This window comes from Mustelus asterias, chromosome 5, assembly GCF_964213995.1.
Source record: "Mustelus asterias chromosome 5, sMusAst1.hap1.1, whole genome shotgun sequence".
NCBI classification, from domain to species: Eukaryota; Metazoa; Chordata; class Chondrichthyes; order Carcharhiniformes; family Triakidae; genus Mustelus; species Mustelus asterias.
This window is the reverse complement of record NC_135805.1, coordinates 74,133,714-74,152,245: the sequence shown is the minus strand read 5'-3', so window position 1 is coordinate 74,152,245 and position 18,532 is coordinate 74,133,714. Positions and strand designations below refer to the sequence as shown.

General features: G+C 42.0%; 1 protein-coding gene across 5 annotated transcripts in view; it reads right to left on the bottom strand.

Annotated features, from left to right (window-relative positions):
- Positions 1-17,750, bottom strand: part of LOC144493612 (nuclear receptor coactivator 7-like) — a 92,059-nt gene extending 74,309 nt beyond the window's left edge. For 2 of the 5 annotated variants that reach the window (XM_078212814.1, XM_078212816.1), the window contains exons 1-2: positions 17,604-17,750; positions 9,636-9,773 (exon numbers count right to left, since the gene is read on the bottom strand). In XM_078212814.1, coding sequence (XP_078068940.1) covers positions 9,636-9,685 — 50 coding nt within the window. In that variant the 5' untranslated portion in view covers positions 9,686-9,773; positions 17,604-17,750. The other 3 variants (XM_078212817.1, XM_078212818.1, XM_078212815.1) reach the window with 3 other exon arrangements.
- Between the last annotated feature and the right edge of the window lie 782 nt (positions 17,751-18,532).

The window sequence follows — 18,532 nt, the reverse complement described above, 5'->3', positions numbered from 1 at the left end:
CATACTTCCTCGCATGGTTCTATCGAATTTTGTTTGATGATGTTCCTATGAAGCATCTTGGAACATGTTTCTAATTTAAAAGGCACTATATAATACAGGTTTTTGATACAGACAGTACACAAAGAAAGAAACCTGAAGGACCATGAGTAAAAGCAAATGGGAATTCCTTTGAAACAAACCTTGCCCACTGAGCACCCACTTCACCCTCTATGAGAACTAATCTATGTAATTATCTACACGCATCTCCCACTGATGAGAAACACATCTTTCACCATGTAGCAGAAATCTCTTCATAAACCTCACCATCCTAGAAAACAACCTACAGTTACCAATTTAGAAAAGCACACAAACCCCTTCAATGATTAGTAAATAGGGCAGGGCAACAAAGCTGAAGTCCTTCTACCAACAATCTCAAACACAAAAGAGTACTCAAACTACCCACAATACATAGAAAACCCACAACTTCTTTGCAACAAAAGAGATGCCATCAGAATACCATGTTCTTTCCACCACCCGCTAATGAATATAAATCCAGCTACCAAAATGTAATGATAAAGGATAGGAAGAGGCCAACAGACCTGTGCAGACTCCTTGAGCGCTATCCTATTATCCAATATTTTTTTCCCTTCAACTATTTATCCAATTCCTTTTTGAAAGTTATGATTGAATCTGCCTCCACCACCTTCTCATGAAGTACATTTCAGATGTTAACAGCTTGCTGCATAAGAGGTTTCTTCATGGCACTGCTGATTATTTTGCCAATGACTTTAAATCTGTATCTTTGTTTCTAACCCTACTACCACCAGAAACAGTTTCCCCTTATTTAATTTATGATTAGATCTCATGATTTTGAGCATCACAATCAAATTTCCACTTCACTTTCCCTAATCTCAGAACAATAAACTCAATTCCTCTAAAATAAAAGCAAAATATGGTGGCTGCTGGAAATCTGAAATAAAAACAGAAAAATGCTGTTAAACTCAGCAGGTCAGGCAGCATCTGTGGAGACAGAAACAGAGTTAACGTTTGGAGTTCATTACGACTTGCTTTGAAACTCATTCATTAAACCTACATTTCTTCCCAATTTACTTTGTCCACAATTAATATCTCAAGTGTCCCCACTACAAATATTAGTTGGGCTGCCCTGTAGGTTCACCTCTATCCACCATATTGCAATCCTCCAGTCCTTTTGGCACTATTCCCATTTCAAAAGAAGATTGGAAGGTTGTGGCCAGAGCCTCCGTATTTTTTATCCTTACTTCTTTCAGCAAGCTAGAATGCATCCCATCTGAATCAGGTGACTTTTCCACTGAGCACAGCATTTCCATTTTCATTCTTCCCATTTTCTCTACAACTATCTTTACTGTGACATTGGAAGCATCCCCTTCTTTCATGAAAAGTAATGTAAAGCTCTAATTTAGTACCTCAGCTAGTTTCATAAAATTATCTATTTTTGATCCCTAATCTTTCCCACTATTTCTTTTGCTGTTTATATTTCAAGTTTACGGATGACACCACCGTAGTGGGTCGGATCTCAAACAATGACGAGACAAGAGTACAGGAATGAGATAGAAAATCTGGTGAACTGATGCGACGACAATAATCTCTCCCTCAACATTAACAAAACGAAGGAGATTGTCATCGACTTCAGGAAGCGTAGTGGAGAACATGCCCCTGTCTACATCAACGGGGGCGAAGTAGAAATAGTCGAAAGCTTCAAGCTTTTAGGTGTCCAGATCACCAACAACCTGTCCTGGTCCCCCCATGCTGACACTATAGTTAAGAAAACCCATCAACGCCTCTACTTTCTCAGAAGACTACGGAAATTTGTCATGTCACCAACTTTTATAGATGCACCATAGAAAGCATTCTTTCTGGTTGTATCACAACTTGGTATGACTCTTGTTCTGCCCAAGACCGCAAGAAACTACAAAAGGTCGTGAACATAGCCCAATCCATCACGCAAACCAGCCTCCTATTTATTGCTCTGTCTATACTTCCGCTGTAAGAAGTCTCACAACACAAGGTTAAAGTCCAACAGTTTATTTGGTAGCAAAATCCACTAGCTTTCGGAGCGCTGACCCTTCGTCAGGTGAGTGGGAGTTCTATTCACAAATAGGGCATATAAAGACACAAACTCAATTTACAAAATAATGGCTGGAATGCAAGTCTTTACAGGTAATCATTCGTAAAGGTACAATGTGAGTGGAGAGAGCGTTAAGCTCAGGTTAAAGAGCTGTGTATTGTCTCCAGACAGGACAGTTAGTGAGATTTTGCAAGCCCAGGCAAGTCATGGGGGTTACAGGTAGTGTGACATGAACCCAAGATCCCGGTTGAGGCCGTCCTCATGTGTGTGGAACTTGGCTATCAGTCTCTGCTCAGCGACTCTGCGTCATCGTGTGTCATGAAGGCCACCTTGGAGAATGCTTACCCGAAAATCAGAGGCCGAATGCCTGTGACCGCTGAAGTGTTCCCCAACAGGAAGAGATGATTGTCGAGCGGTGTTCATTCATCCATTGTCGTAGCGTCTGCATGGTCTCCCCAATGTTCCATGCCTCGGGACATCCTTTCCTGCAGCGTATCAGGTAGACAACGTTGGCCGAGTTGCAAGAGTATGTACCGTGTACCTGGTGGATGGTGTTCTCACGTGAGATGATGGCATACTTCCACTGCCGTGGCAAAGCAGCCAGCATAATTAAGGATCCCACGCACCCCTGACATATTCTCTTCCATCTTTTTCCGTCGGGAAAAAGACGCAAAAGTCGGAAGTCACATACCAACCGACTCAAGGACAACTTATTCCCAGCTGCCATTAGATTTTTGAATGGATCTCTCTCGATTAAGTTCATCTTTCTCTCTACCGTAGCTATGACTCTAACACTACATTCTACACTCACTCGTTTACTTCTCTATGAACGGCATGCTTTGTCTGTATAGCGCACAAGAAACAATACTTTTCACTGTATACTAATACATATGACAATAATAAATCAAATTATACAAGGCTTTTGAGTTCCTTTTTAGGTTATCAACTAATCTATTCTCATGCTCTCTTTTCCCCTTTTATTTGTTTTTTTTCAGTTCCTCAGTGTACTTCTAGTGTTCAGCTTGGTTTTTCACTGACATTGCATTTACTGTCGACTTCCTTTTTCTGTTCATGTTAATCTTCATATATTTAGTCACCCAGGAAGCATCGGCTTTGAATGCCTTCTTGGGAATGTTGCTATCCAGAGCATAGCCAAACTACCTCCTGGTTTAGGACAGAACAATATAATAGGAACAGATGACCATAAGGGACCTCAAGCCCACTGCTATTCAATACAATCATGGCTAATCATTGGTCATAACCCCAGTGTCATGCCCACTCCCCATACTGCTCGATTCCCAGAGACACTAAAAATCTGTCTATCACAGCCGAGAATAAATGCAACAATGGAGCATCCACAACCTTTATGATTAGAGAATTCCAAAGATTCACAACCCTTTGAATGAAGAAATTCCTCCTCCTCTCAATTTGAACCGATTGGTCCCTTATCCTGAGACTGTGTTCCAGATTCCCCAAGAAAAACAACTTCTCAGTATCTTCCCTATCAAGCCCCGTCAGAATCTTGTAAGTTTCAATGAAATCACTTCTCATGTTTCTAAATGCAGAGTACAAGCTCAATTTACTCAGCGTTTTATAGAACAACCCTCTCATCCCAGGGACTAATCTAGTGAACCTGCATTATACCACCTCCAGTGCAAGTATTTCCTTCCTCAAATATGGAGACCAAAACTACACATTCAACGTAGTCTCACCACAGTCCTGTTTAAAGGCCTTCCATCTGGGCCAGAAATCTTTTCAACTTAATAAAATTAGCCCCTCTCCCATTGAATTATACGGACATTTGATTTTTCTTTATCCTTTGCAATAACTAATCTATACCTACTGACGATTGCCAAATTCTCTCCCACTAAACATGCTTCAGTTAGAACCATAGAACATTACAGCACAGAAACAGGCCTTTTGGTCCTTCGTGGCTGTGCCGAACCATTTTTCTGCATAGTTCCACTGACCTGCACCTGGACCATATCCCTCCACACCCCTCTCATCCATGTACCTGTCCAAGTTTTTCTTAAATGTTAAAAGTGAACCCACATTCACCACCTCACCTGGCAGCTCATTCCACACTCCCACCACTCTCTGTGTGAAGAAGCCCCCCCTAATATTCCCTTTAAACTTTTCCCCCTTCACCCTTAACCCATGTCCTCTAGTTTTTTTCTCCCCTAGCCTCAGTGGAAAAAGCCTGCTTGCATTCACTATCTATACCCATCATAATTTTATACACCTCTATCAAATCTCCCCTCATTCTTCTACGCTCCAGGGAATAAAGTCCTCACCTATTCAGCCTTTCTCTGTAATTCAGTTTCTCAAGTCCCGGCAATAACCTTGTAAACCTTCTCTACACTCTTTCAACCTTATTAATATCCTTCCTGTAATTAGGTGGCCAAAACTGCACACAATACTCTAAATTCAGCCTCACTAATGTCTTATACAACCTCACTACAACATTCCAACTCTTATACTCAATACTTTGATTTATAAAGGCCAATGTACCAAAAGCACTCTTTACGACCCTATCTACCTGTGACACCACTTTTAGGGAATGTATCTGCATTCCCAGATCCCTCTGTTCTACTGCACTCTTCAGTGTCCTACCATTTACTTTGTACATTCTACCTTGGTTTGTCCTTCCAAAGTGCAATACCTCACACTTGTCTGCATTAAACTCCATCTGCCATTTTTCTTACTTGTCCTACTTTATTCCCCAAAAATAGATTCAGCACTGCTTCCTTCCTTGTTAGGTTTGAGGCATATTAAAAAAGTGCTCTTGCATATCTTTCGGGAATTCCAACTCTTCTTTGCCTTTACGCTGTTATTTCCCCCAGTTAGTGTATCTTTCTGCAATTTGCCTGAAAATGTTTTCCTCTCCCTCGCTTTCTCACTGACATATAGTATAAACATACCAGTTCCTCTAATTCTAACCAGACTATTTGAAGATGTAATGTAATAACGTCATCCAAATTCCATACAGCAAGCTCTACATAAGAATTTTAAAAATCGGTCATTTTGCCACCATTTAATAAGACCACGGCTGATCTGATTATGGCCTCACCTCACAAAGTTGTTTTGTGTTCTTGAAAATAGTGACTTTAAGTGAAACAAATTTAAGTGGATCACAGAATCAATTTTAAAACACAAGTTAGGGTCCTTCAGACATTTCTCACTGAAAAACCAATATACAAGTTGAAATACCATATCATACATGTGTAATAATGTGCATCCCTATTTGAGCTAAGTAGCAAACAAAAATAAATCACTAAATATAAAAACCATATAAATTCAAATTTGATAATACTGCACCTGTTCTTCTTTGGCAGTTCCTCAGGTTTGGGAACGACTGGCTTCCACTCCATTTAGAAGGGTTCCGAGATGCCTGATAAGTCTGCAGATTCTGCCACATGTGGGTTAGGTGTTCCTTAGAGGATCAGTGAGACAAGTTGCTTAGCGGTTTTTGCACTCTCTCCACCGCCTTTGACTTTGCCTCCACATGTTCCCAAAATGTGAGTTCAGTGCCTTCCTGAATGATCTTCTGCCATTTTGGTAGGTTACCAGGAGTCGATGGAGATGCTTAACCTCTTCAGAGATGCTTGAGCACATCCCTAAAGTATTTCAGTGCAGACTACAACTAAGGGGCACGGTTTAAAAATAATGGGCCCCATTAGGAGAATTTTTTCTCTCAGAGTTGCGAATCTTTGGAACTCTTCCCCAGAGCAAGATGGAGGCAACGTCAATGAATATTTTTAAGGCAGAGGTAGATAGAGTTTTGATCAGCAAGGGAGTCAAAGATTATCAGGGGTAGGTGGAATGTGTAGTTGAGGCCACAATCAGACCAGCCATGATCTTGCAGAGTAGGCTTAAGAGGCCGAATGGCCTACTCCTGCTCCTAACTCGCATGTGGCTTTGAGCGATTATCACGTTGCTGATCGAAACATTGATTTGCCACCTTCAGCAAATTCCCCGCTGGTTCACCAGTTGAGACTTGGGGACTCCCAAGTAAATACAATTGCAGAGTCAGGCACCTGAAGGGTAAGTAGTGCAGGTTGTATTTTTCACTTAATCAAGCTCCAAGACAAGGAAAACAATTTTACCTGTGTACGGTAACAAATGCCATTCTCTTACATTACTGATACTTTAAAAATGTCTTCTCTGCCTCACCTGATGTAAAGCTCCACAGCAGACAAAAGCAAAACATTGATGCTGGAGCATTGGACTTGAAATGTTAACTCTATTTCTCGCTCCACAGATGCTGCTAGACCTGCTGCAATTTCCCAACACATTTTTAGCCACAGCAAAGACCCCGCGACTCCAAAATTATCAACTTGCAGTCAAGAAATAGGCCTTTTACTGCACATGAAATGAGCAACGTAGGCTTCAACTTCTACCTTGCAAAAAAACTTGTTGGCTTGGATATTCTTTGTTGCAAACTTTGCTTCAAAGTATTTTGGAGGAAAAAAAAATCACAGTTCCCTAAAATGCAAGTGTTCACACTCACTTCAGAATGGCATCAATTGGGTCACAGGACCCAATGTCACATCAATGAAACACCATGATGCAAAACAAGAATGGAAAATATACAAATGAATGTCAAATTGAAATTGAAGATGCAAATCAGGAATATCAGCTTTAAAAAATGTGACTTTAAAGTGGAACAACTTCAAGCAGGGCAACTTTCAACAAGGACTCAACGTATGCCTACCAAGGACATAAGAACTAGAAGCAAGTGTAGGCCATCTGGCCCCTCGAGACTGCTCCGCCATTCAAGAAGATCATGGCTGATCTTTTTGAGGACTCGGCTCCACTTACCCGCCTGCTCACCATAACCCTTAATTCCTTTACTGTTTAAAAATGTATCTATCCTTGCCTTAAAAACATTCAATGAGGTAGCCTCAACTGCTTCACTGGGCAGGAAATTCCACAGATTCACAACCCTTTGTGTGAAGAAGTTCCTCCTCAACTCAGTCCTAAATCTGCTCCCCCTTATTTTGAGGCCATACCCCCTCGTTCTAGTTTCACCCGCCAGTGGAAACAATTTCCCTGCTTCTATCTTATCTATTCTCTTCATAATCTTATATGTTTCTATAAGTTCTCCCCTCATTCTTCTGAATTCCAATGAGTATAGCCCCAGTTTACTCAGTCTCTCCTCATAAGCTAACCCTCTCAACTCCAGAATCAACCTAGTGAATCTCCTCTGCACCCCTTCCAGTGTCAGTATATCCTTTCTCAAGTAAGGAGACCAAAACTGTACACTGTAGTCCAGGTGTCGCCTCACCAGCACCCTATACAGCTGCAACATAACCTCGCTGTTTTTAAACTCCATCCCTCTAGCAATGAAAGACAAAATTCCATTTGCCTTCTTAATTACCTGCTGCACCTGCAAACCAACTCCTTGTGACCCTTGCACAAGGACACCCAGGTCCCTCTGCACAGCAGCATGATGCAATTTACCATTTAAATAATAGTCCATTTTGCTGTTATTCCTACTAAAATGGATGACCTCACATTTACCAACATTGTACTCCATCTGCCAGACCCTCACCCACTCATTTAAACTATCTATATCCCTTTGCAGACTTTCAGCGTCCTTTGCACATTCATCTTAGTGTCATCTGCGAATTTTGACACAGTACACTTGGTCCCCAACTCCAAATCATCTATGTAAATTGTAAACAATTGTGGTCCCAACACTGATCCCTGAGGCACACCACTAGCCACTGATCGCCAACCAGAAAAACACCCATTTACCCCCACTCTTTGCTCTGTTAGTTAACCAATCCTCTATCCATGCTAACACCGTGCACCTTTATCTTATGTAGCAGTCTTTGGTGCAGCAACTTGTCAAATGCCTTTTGGAAATCCAGATACACCACATCCACAGGTTCCTCATTGTCTACTGCGCATGTAATGTTTTCAAAGAATTCCACCAAATTAGTCAAACTTGACCTGCCCTTCATGAATCCATGCTGCATCTTATCAATGGGACAAATTATATCCAGATGTCTCGCTATTTCTTCCTTGATGATAGATTCAAGCATTTTCCCTACTACAGAAGTTAAGCTAACCGGCCTATAGTTACCCGCCTTTTGTTTACCTCCTTTTTTAAACAGTGGCAGCACATTTGCTGTTTTCCAATCTGCGGGAACCACCCCAGAGTCCAGTGAATTTTGGTAAATTACCACTAGTGCATTTGCTATTTCCCCTGCCTTCTCTTAGTACCCTGGGATGCATTCCATCAAGGCCAGGAGACTGGTCTACCTTTAGCCCCATTTGCTTACCCAACACTACCTCAACACAAAGGGGTCCTGCTATCTTCTCAGTTGTAGTGCAGGATAATTTAGTCTCAGTCCATCCTATCCATCACCATTCCCACAGAAAAGAAACTACACCATACTTCTGCCACTGAGCACAAACTTGAGAGCAAATCCAAAACACCATGAACAAATCTAGAGCTATTTCTTTGTCTCACAAAGTGGTAGCTCACCCTCCACTCAATAAGAAAATAGCCTGGCACAGTCCGGTGCAGCTTTTTATTGCTTTCTAATGACCCGAGATTTCCAAATTCTCCTCAGATTTTATCCTCATGGGACAGAATTCTGCAGCCGTTCACACCCCGCCGCCACCACTGCGAGCGAGGACAGAGAATTTGGCACTTAGCCAAATCCCCATTTTCTGCAGCAGAGCCAGAGAATCCCACTGGCATGAACAGCCAGATAATTCCAGTCATTATTTCCCCCCTCATTCTTGGTCCAGTTATCCCACTGCTTTTAAACATGTCCGACATAAATACTAAACAGCCGGTTGGTTGGGTGCAACAACACAAAATAGTATCTAATATTTATGGAACTCCTAGAAATATAAAAGCAAAGTTCTATTTCCGGGGATTATTTTATGTATGATGCTGCATGTACTTGGTTTCATAAATTTCTTCTAATGTTTGTACTGATGCATCCAGTGGTATATCAATGTTAAAAATTGCTTCATAGTGGACAAGGGTCCAGAACTTAGCAATGCTTAAAAACATTTTTTTTAAAAAGGGAAAATTAAAAGGCAATTGCTCTCAGCAAAGCTGTTTATGTGGGAAAATCTTTCAAAGATTGGAGGTAAGGCATTATTATGAATCACAGATACACTGCATGGATTTTTTTCCATAATGTGTCTGTCCTAGAGTTATTTAATTCCAAAAAAAGGAAAATCTTGCAATCACCAACAAAGTCATTGGCCTTCAGCACGAAGGTGACCTAAAAACTTAGATGCAAAACATAGAGAAAAAAAATAACCCCCCCAACAATATAACTGATGACACATTTGTCACTGCATTCCATTAAATACCAATCTCATTAGTTGGACCATACAAAACATACAGTATTTATTACCTTTTGTACCTACTTGAGGTTGTGGTCAGCAAAGCTTATCTCATCTGCATTTTATCCCCTCGAAGCAGGGACATGTCAACTCAGAAGCAGTTCTATAATTATTTTTCATAATGTTCTGTTTCTGGTTTAAATAAACCCAAGTACAGTATGCAACAAATTACCTGGCAAAATAACCTGGTCTTCTCTCTTTTTTCAAATCTTTAGTCTCCATGGTAGAGTATTTAAAAGCAGATTACTTTTTCCTTCGGTGTTCAGTAAATTGCTTTCGATTCCAGTTTCTTGTCATCCGTATGCAAGGCCTGTAATAACATAACCTTGTGACTCAAAGACTGCTTCACAAACAGAGTGACACCTCTGGTACTTATTGTTTACCTGTAGATGAACTTATCTCAAGAATTCCAGTCACATGCTTTCACATTATGTAAAACCTTCTAGTACCAGTCAATATTTTTTTTAAAAGATTGGGTGAGCATTAAGCAATTACCACATTGCACTAATTGATTGAACTTTGACTTCATCAAAGTCACTTTACTTCAGTTTTCATGGCACAAGGTCAAAGGCAGAAAGTCACTGTATTTAAATTATGTATAGTGGGAGTATAAGTTCACAAAATGTCTGGAACCAGGTCATTGGGATCCCACTAGATCTCATGAAAGAAATAGTGTGCAGGATCCAAACATCCCTACAGGACCAATAATCTTAATTGAATAGCCAGCCAGCAAATTTAAATAGAATTGATCTTGCTATGTTATAGTTTTCTTCTGCTGGTTCAAAATTTAGAATGAATCAGAGATTAGTTAGCTCTATGTTCAAAATTGGTGTAAAATTCTTAAAGTACATTTTCACAATTTATTGCAGACATAACATTGGAACAATGTTGATTTTATCAATAGCACATATTTAAATGATTCCACCATTCTTCACATTCCAATCTGTAATCATCTTGCAATTGTGTATTTGCCTATATATGCTGTGTTTGTGAATCTACCTCTCCACTCACCTAATGAAGGAGGAGCGTTCCAAAAGCTCATGATTCCAAGTAAACCTGTTGGATTTTAACCTGGTGCTGTGAGACTTCTTACATATTTAAATGACAGCTAACTTGCAGCCCTTATGTGGCACCATCACCTTTTTATTTGTTCATGGGGTCAGAGAGTCATTAGCCAGGCCAACATTCATTGCGCATCTCCAATTGCTCCTCAGAAGATGGCGGTGAGCTGCCTTCTCGAACAGCTGTAGGTACACCCACAGCACTGATAGGGAAGGAGTTCCAGTGTTTTGTCCCAAGAGAATGAACAAACGGCAATGTAATTTCCGGTCAGGGTGGTGTGCAACTTGGACAGGACCTTCCAGGTGGTGTTCAGATGCCTCGATAGCCCTTGTTTTTCCAGGTAATCGCGGTCATGGGTTTGGGAGGTGCTGGTAAAGGAACCTTGACAAGTTGCTGCAGTGCATCTTGCAGATGGTACACAATGCATTAACCAACATTACATTAATCAACAACCTCCCCTCCATCAAAAGGTCAAAGTGGGGATGTTCATTCATGATTCCACTGGTGTTCTGTATGATTTGCTATTGTTCAAACACAAACAATCCATTCCCACATACAGGAAGATCTGGGGAACAAATCCAGCTTGGACCGATGAGAAGTAACCCTCCTGCCAGGCAACAATCATCTGCAACAACTGAGAATATAACCATCACCCCTTGACATTCAATGGCATCATCTTCACTAAATCCTCATTATCAACATCCTGGGAATGATCATTGACAGAAGCTGAACTGGACCAGCCACATAAATGCTGTGGCTATAAGCAGGTTCGAGGCTAGGAATTCTGAGGCATGTGAGAAGAGAGTGAATGTTTATGGTAGTGGATGGGGTACCAATCGAGCAGGTTACTTTGTTCTGGATGGTATTGAGCATCTCGAGTGTTGTTGGAGCTGCACTCATCCAGGCAAGTGGACAGTATTCCATTGTACTCCCATCTTGTGCCTTGTAGATGGTGGGCAGGCTTTGGGAGTCAGAAGGCAAGATAGTCGCCTCAGAATCCCCAGTCTCTGTCCTGCCATAGTATTTATATAGTTGGTCCAGTTCCATTTCTGGGCAACGGTAACCTCCCCCCCCAGAGTATTGATGGTGGTGAATTCAGCAATTGTAATGCAATTGAATTCCAAAGGGAGATGGTTAGATTCTCAGTTGCTGGACAAGTTCTGCCTGACCTGGTTGTCATGGAGTTGCCAGCTTTTGCACATGGCATAATGGCTGTTAGCTACCAGGTTGAATTGGTGGCAGGACTTGCTCTTTGGTCAAAGAGACGGAATCTACAGAGATTCAAGGACACTAGAAGATTCGCTCTGGAACAGCCAAGAGAAACCAAAATGGACCTTGCTGCTGGAGGTCAGTTCATCGATTCTCAGAAGACTGAGGGAAATTACTTTTCTATGGTCACCAAATATGATGAAACAACAAAACTAGCTTTTTGGTTTCTGTAAAACCTAGAATTCTGTGAAGATCAATGTTATTGTTTAAACTTGGCATGGGGTTTAGGTTGTGTCCGGAAGTTAGGGATCATATGGGTAGCACGGTGGTTGGCTGCTTCACAACATCAGGGACCTGGGTTCGATTTCGGCCTTGGGTGACTGTGTTGAGTTTGCATATTCTCCCCGTGTCTGCATGGTTTCCTCCAGGTGCGCCTGTATCCTCCGACAGTTCAAAGATGAGCAGGTTAGGTGGATTGGCTATGCTAAATTGCCCCATAATGTCCAAAGATGCATAGGCTAGGTGAATTAGCCATGGTAAATGCAGGGGGGTGGTGGGAGGGGAGAGTTTATGTATTAGTGGCCTATTATGTTCAATTGATGTGGATTTGAGTTTATTGCAGTAAGTCTTAAAATGTGAAATTTTGTCACATCTGTTCTGTGCTGTAACTATTCTTTGATTCTATGACCCTAAAAGTTATGATCACTACATTAATCCTAACAATGGGCAATAAATTGGCCTTGCCAATGACAACCGAATCCAACAAATGAATGTAAACAAAGACGCCAACCCCACATTCCACTCCAAGTCACAGGCCCTTGTGACTGGGACATGTTGCTGTACATATTGTCACCAATTCAAAATACTGGAACTATTTAACAGCACTGTAGGAGTAATTTCACTGCACTGCAGTTCCAGATGGTGATACACCAGTACCTTAAGGGCAATGAAGAATAATCAATATAGGTCTTAAGTGATGCCTGATAATGAAAAAATGTAGAATAAATTCAGTAGAATGAGTCAATATTACAATTTTCTTTTCCTGCAAGGCTGAGAACAAGCCAAAACACTTTGGCTTTGTCAGTTCTCCGAATTGCGCATTCTTTCAAAAGCCAACATTGCAAATATAAACTTTGAACCAGACGATCATTTCACCAATGGCAAACACTCAGAATAATAGCTAACCTGCAACTCTAATGACTAAGCCAACACCTTTACCATCAGCTTTGAAATCAGGCTTAGTTAACAATACATTTATCCCCATTTAAAAGCTGTTAATTTATCCAAGGATTAAAATTAGCTTTTTGAATTGTCATATTTGAATTGCTGTGGTCTGCCAACTTCATCTAAGGAACAGGATTAAACCAACTTTAATTTTTTCTGCAAGTTAATGTGTCAATATACAGAGCAAAACAGAAGAAAATCTATTTTCTTCACAACGAACATCCGAAATTAGTTAGCATCCTTTGACAAAATTCAAGTCCAAACTAAAAGCACCAGCTACTTACTTTAATCAAATGTTCTTGGAACATTTAGCATTATTAGTTCTACTTCATGCCAATAGAAAAAATCATTTCACTTGTAACAGGTGCTGACATGTCAACTTATTTGTTCTGTACCCTGGGGGACAAATACTGAGGAGGATGGCAACAAATTGCAGGAGGACATTAACAATCTTGCAGCATGGGCAAATAATTGGCAAATATAGTTCAACACAGATAAATGTGTAGTAGTACAATATGGTAGGAAGAATAGGGAGGTTCATTTCCAGTTGGCGAGAGTCTAGATATTTCTTATTGAATTCAAATGCCACCACCTGCCGTGGCAGGATTCGAATCCTGCTCCCCGGAACATTAGCCGAGTTTCTGGATTAATAATCTAGTGATAATATCACTCGGCCATCACCTCCACTTGTTAGAGTCTAGATGGGGTAGAGGAACAAAGGGAGATCAAAGTATTCAATCACATCAATAAATTGGGCCACAGATTAGCAAGGCCAATAAAAGCAAACCAAACACATGGCTTTATTCTAAAGTAGGAAGGTTTATGTTGAGCCTGTACTAACTTTGGTTAGGCCACACATAAAGTACAACATGCAGTTCAGGTCGCCATATATTAAAAAGGATAGAGACACTGGAGGTGATGCAGAGATTTTCAAGGATGGTACCAGAAATACATGGACATAAATATCAAGAAAGGATGAACAAGCAGAGCTGCTTTATCTTGGGAAAAAGGATGGAGGGTGGCCTAACAGGAGTCTTTCAAATTATGAAAGGTTTTAAATAGAGTTGATACAGAGAGAATGTTTCCACTGGGGAAATTCTAGCTGAGGTCATCAATAGACGATAGTCCCTAAAAACCCAAAAGGGAATTCAGAAGAAGTTCTCTACCGAAAGAGTGGTGAGAAGGAGGAACTCACTACCACAGGGGGCTGTTAATGGGAAGACTAGAGATGCATTTGAGGGAAAGCTAGACAAACAAATGGAGGGGAAAGGGAATACATAATTAATGGTAGATTTAGATGAGGAAAAATGGGAGGAGGTCCGACTGGAGTATAAACACCAACATGCACTAGTTGGGCTGAATGGCCTGATCTGTGCCAAATAGCTTAGATATGTGATCCAACTAGACTGACATGCTGCAAAAAGTTCACATTCATTATGGTTATCACAACATGTTGCAGAATTGATAATCCGTACATTGGTCTGTAGTTATTGGAACCTGTTTTTGGTTTTTCTTAAGAATAGACATGGTAATTCCAACTTGAAGACCACATCAGCAACAACATTTAAAATACTTAAACCAGAGCAGGTGGTGAAACCTTGAACCCGAACCCAGTGCTATCAGCGTTTGTGGAATCAAGATTTGGAAAACGATGTTCTTTGTTTAGGCCTTATCTGGATTTCTCCCATGTTCTGAACTGAAATTATGGAGTACTGTACCTTTCAGTATATCATGCTGGTGAGCCACATATCTGCCAGAATAAAATGTTCACACAATCTACAGCAATGACCTTGGTCCATGCTCAGATGGAGTTTGGATGTTCAATTAATTAGCAGTCATTCATGCAACAAAACATTTCTTTCAATTTTCAAATGAAATGCCATTTTTTTTCCTATTCGTTTGGGGTTGTGGGTGTCACTGGCTGCGCCAGCATTTATTGCCCCATCCCTAATTTTCACAGGACATTTAAGAGCCAACCACATTGCTGTGGGTCTGGAGTCACATGTAGGCCAGACCGGGTAAGGATGTCCCTAAAGGACATTAGTGATCCAGATGGGTTTTTACAACAATTGACAATGGTTTCATGGCCAACTGCCATGTGGGATTTGAACCCAAGTCCCCAGAGCATTACTCTGGGTCTCTAGATTACTAGTCCAGCGACAATACCACTTCCTCCCACTGTGTGGATGCAGACTAAGCCATTTGGAACTGAGTGTTTTCAAGTCATGGGAATTAAACCATAAGATATAGGAGCAGAATTAGGCCATTTGGCCCATCAAGTCTGCTCTGCTATTCAATCATGGCTGATATGATTCTCATCCCCATTCTCCTGCCTTCTCCCCATAACCCTTGATCCCCTTATTGATCAAGAACCTATCACCGACACCTCTTTTCTCTCCTTACAGATGCTGCCAGACCTGCTGAGATTTTCCAGCATTTTCTCTTTTGATTTCAGATTCCAGCATCCGCAGTAATTTGTTTTTATTAAGAACCTATATATCTCGGTCTTAAAGACAGTCAATGACCTGGCCTCCACAGCCCTCTGCTTCAATGAGTTCCACAGATTCACCACCCTCTGGCTGAAGAAATTTCTCCTCAACCCGAGGTTGTGCCCTCGAGTTTAGTTCTCCCACTAGTGAAAACATTTTCTCCACGCCCACTCTATCTAGGCCTCTCAGTATTCTGCAAGTTTCAATAAGATCCCCCATATCCTTCTAAACTCCATCAAGTATAGACCCAGACTCCTCATATGACATTCCTGGGATCATTCTTGTGACCCTCCTCTGGACCTCCTCCAAGGCCAGCACATCCTTCCTTAGGTATGGGGCTCAAAACTGTTCATAATATTCCAAATGGGGTCTGAACAGAGCCTTATACAGCCTCAGCAGTACATCCCTGCTCTTGTATTCTAGCCCTCTAGAAATGAATGCTAACATTGAATTTGCCTTCCAACTGGCCTACTCCTGCTCCTATTTCTTATGTTCTTATAACTGAACCTGCACGTTAACCTCGAGTCCCAAACCAGAACTCCCAAGTCCCTTCGTGCTTCAGATTTCCGAAGCCTCTCCCCATTTAGAAAATAGTCTATGCCTCTATTCTTCCGACCAAAGTGCAGAACCTCACACTTTCCCACATTGTATCCCATCTGCCATGTCTTTGCCCACTCTCCTACCCTGTCCAAGTCATTCTGCAGCCTCCCCACTTCAAGACTAATAATTTGTATTATCTGCAAATTTAGCAACCATGCTCTCAGTTCCATCTTCCAGATCAACATTGATCAGAATTGATCAACAAAGCTGTGCAAGTATCATCTCTAGCTCACTACAAAAGTAGTTGGATAATTGCCTTAACCACTCAAATGGAGAACACAGAGCAGCCAAGGGGGCCTGATCATTTCCATTCAAATAAACTTCTATGATGTATGCCTTCTGAAAGTTTAGTTAGTGATGCACCTAGGGGCAACTCAAATTCAGTCATCATTTGTCATTTAGCTGATCAAAAATGGTGTAAATTTTGCACAATAAAATTAACAAGGTGGTTTAAGAATATTACCAAATACTGTCATGTCATAGGTCTTTTGGATTTTCTTGCTGTATCACTACAAACTAACGTAGAACATCCTTTGAATCTGTATGGAACTTAATTAGGATAATTGTCAACATCCAAATAAAACAGTCCAGATTATAAAATAACAAACAAGACAGATTTTACTAAACAATTAACTCGAATGAGCATTTTTCATTTTAGATCAACATGTAACATTGATTATCACAGTACTGCAATTATTGCAAATTTCACAAAAATGTATAGGTTATGCAGCAAATTTCCACAATGCGACAGCAGCACGAACCTAATACAGATATTTGAGGCATAAATAAATGGAGAAAACTTTAGATAAAGAACAAACAGGACCTGTTGCATGCCTTGTCTCTGAACCGAAGGTTGAGACTGAATCATTAGCCCTGCCCCTTTTTAGCTGGTGGGGTGGCAAAATGCCAGACGGGCACAATGCTGGGTCAGGTGCACATTGACAAGGCACAGTTCCCCAATGCAAAACAAAATCGACACGAGAATGCTTCAACCAAGCAGTCCTAAATAATGACACGTTAAGCCGTTTTAGAAGTTGCATGTCAATAATCCTTCACACGGCATGAAAATCATATCAGAAATACAAGTCCCTTTTAATTTGACTAAAACCATTCATCAGACTGGGTTTTAGTGGAACTGCGGAAACTTCAAGGAAGCAACAATATACGTGGTGAGAATCCACACCCAAAAAATATTCATTTGCAGTTTTAAACGTTGCAGCTCAGGGCTCGGAGGTTTGCGGACTGCTCGTTTCAGGCAGGGAGACGGCAGTTCCGGGGGCCGGGCGGGCCCGGGTCCGGGTCCAGGTCCAGGTCCGGGTCCAGGCCCAGCCGCAATCCGCCACCTACCTCCCCCCGGGCCGGTTACCAGTCCGAGCGGCCGGGCCCCCCTCTCCCGGCGGGGGGAGCGGAGGCAGGTGCTGGCTCACCGGTCGGGGAAGCAAAGGCGGCTACGCTGACGGCTCGTCGGTTTCAGCAGCTCATTAACCTGAGCAAGGCCCTGTCTGTCCCCCCACTCTCTCTCTCTCCCTCACACACACACCCCGGGTACACGGTACCTCTTCCTCTCCTCTCCCGAGCTGCTGTTGTTGTTGTTGCTGCTCTCCTCCACCATCACCGTCTCCTCCTCTTGCTGCTGCTGCTGCCGCCGCCCCCACAGCCGTCCCCTCCCCCCGGACCGTTACTGCGCCCCATCCGCCGCGCCTGCGCTCCCACGCCCTCGCGTCACAATAGGATCGGGCCAAGGTTCCAGACCCCTGCTAAAGAACAACAACAACTTGTATCCATCTAGCGCCTTGAACCCCCCCCCCCCCCCCCGAACAAGGCATTTCGTGCCGGGGCGTTATAAAGCAACATTGGACGCTGAGCCATATCAGGACAGATGACTAAAATCTCGGTCGTTTAAATAGAAACTAGAAGCTGGAGTAGGTCATTCGGCCCCTCCAGCTTGATCTGCCATTCATTTTGATCCCGGCTGATCATCAAATTCAATATCCTGATCCCCCCCTCCCCCTCCCATATCCCTTGATCCCTTTAGCCCCTAGAGCTATATCTAATTTCTTCTTGAACTCAAACAACGTTTTGGCCTCAACTACTTTCTATAGTAGTGAATTCCACTCATTCACCACTCTCTAGGTGAAGAAATTTCTCCTCACCTCAGTTCTCAAAGGTTTACCCCTTATCCTCAAGCTATGACCCCCAGCTGCACGGTGGGGTGGCACAGTGCTGCCTCACAGTGCCAGGAATCTGGGTTCAATTCCCAGCTTGGTTCACTGTGTGGAGTTTGCACGTTCTCCCCGTGTCTGTGTGGGTTTTCCCCTGGGTACTCTAGTTTCCTCCAGGATTAGGTGCATTGGCCATGCTAAATTCTCTCTCTCTCTCCATGTATCTGAACAGATGCCAGAGTGTGGCAACTAGGGGATTTTCACATAAATTCATTGCAGTGTTAATGTAAACCTACTTGTGACAATAAAAAAAATAAAAGACT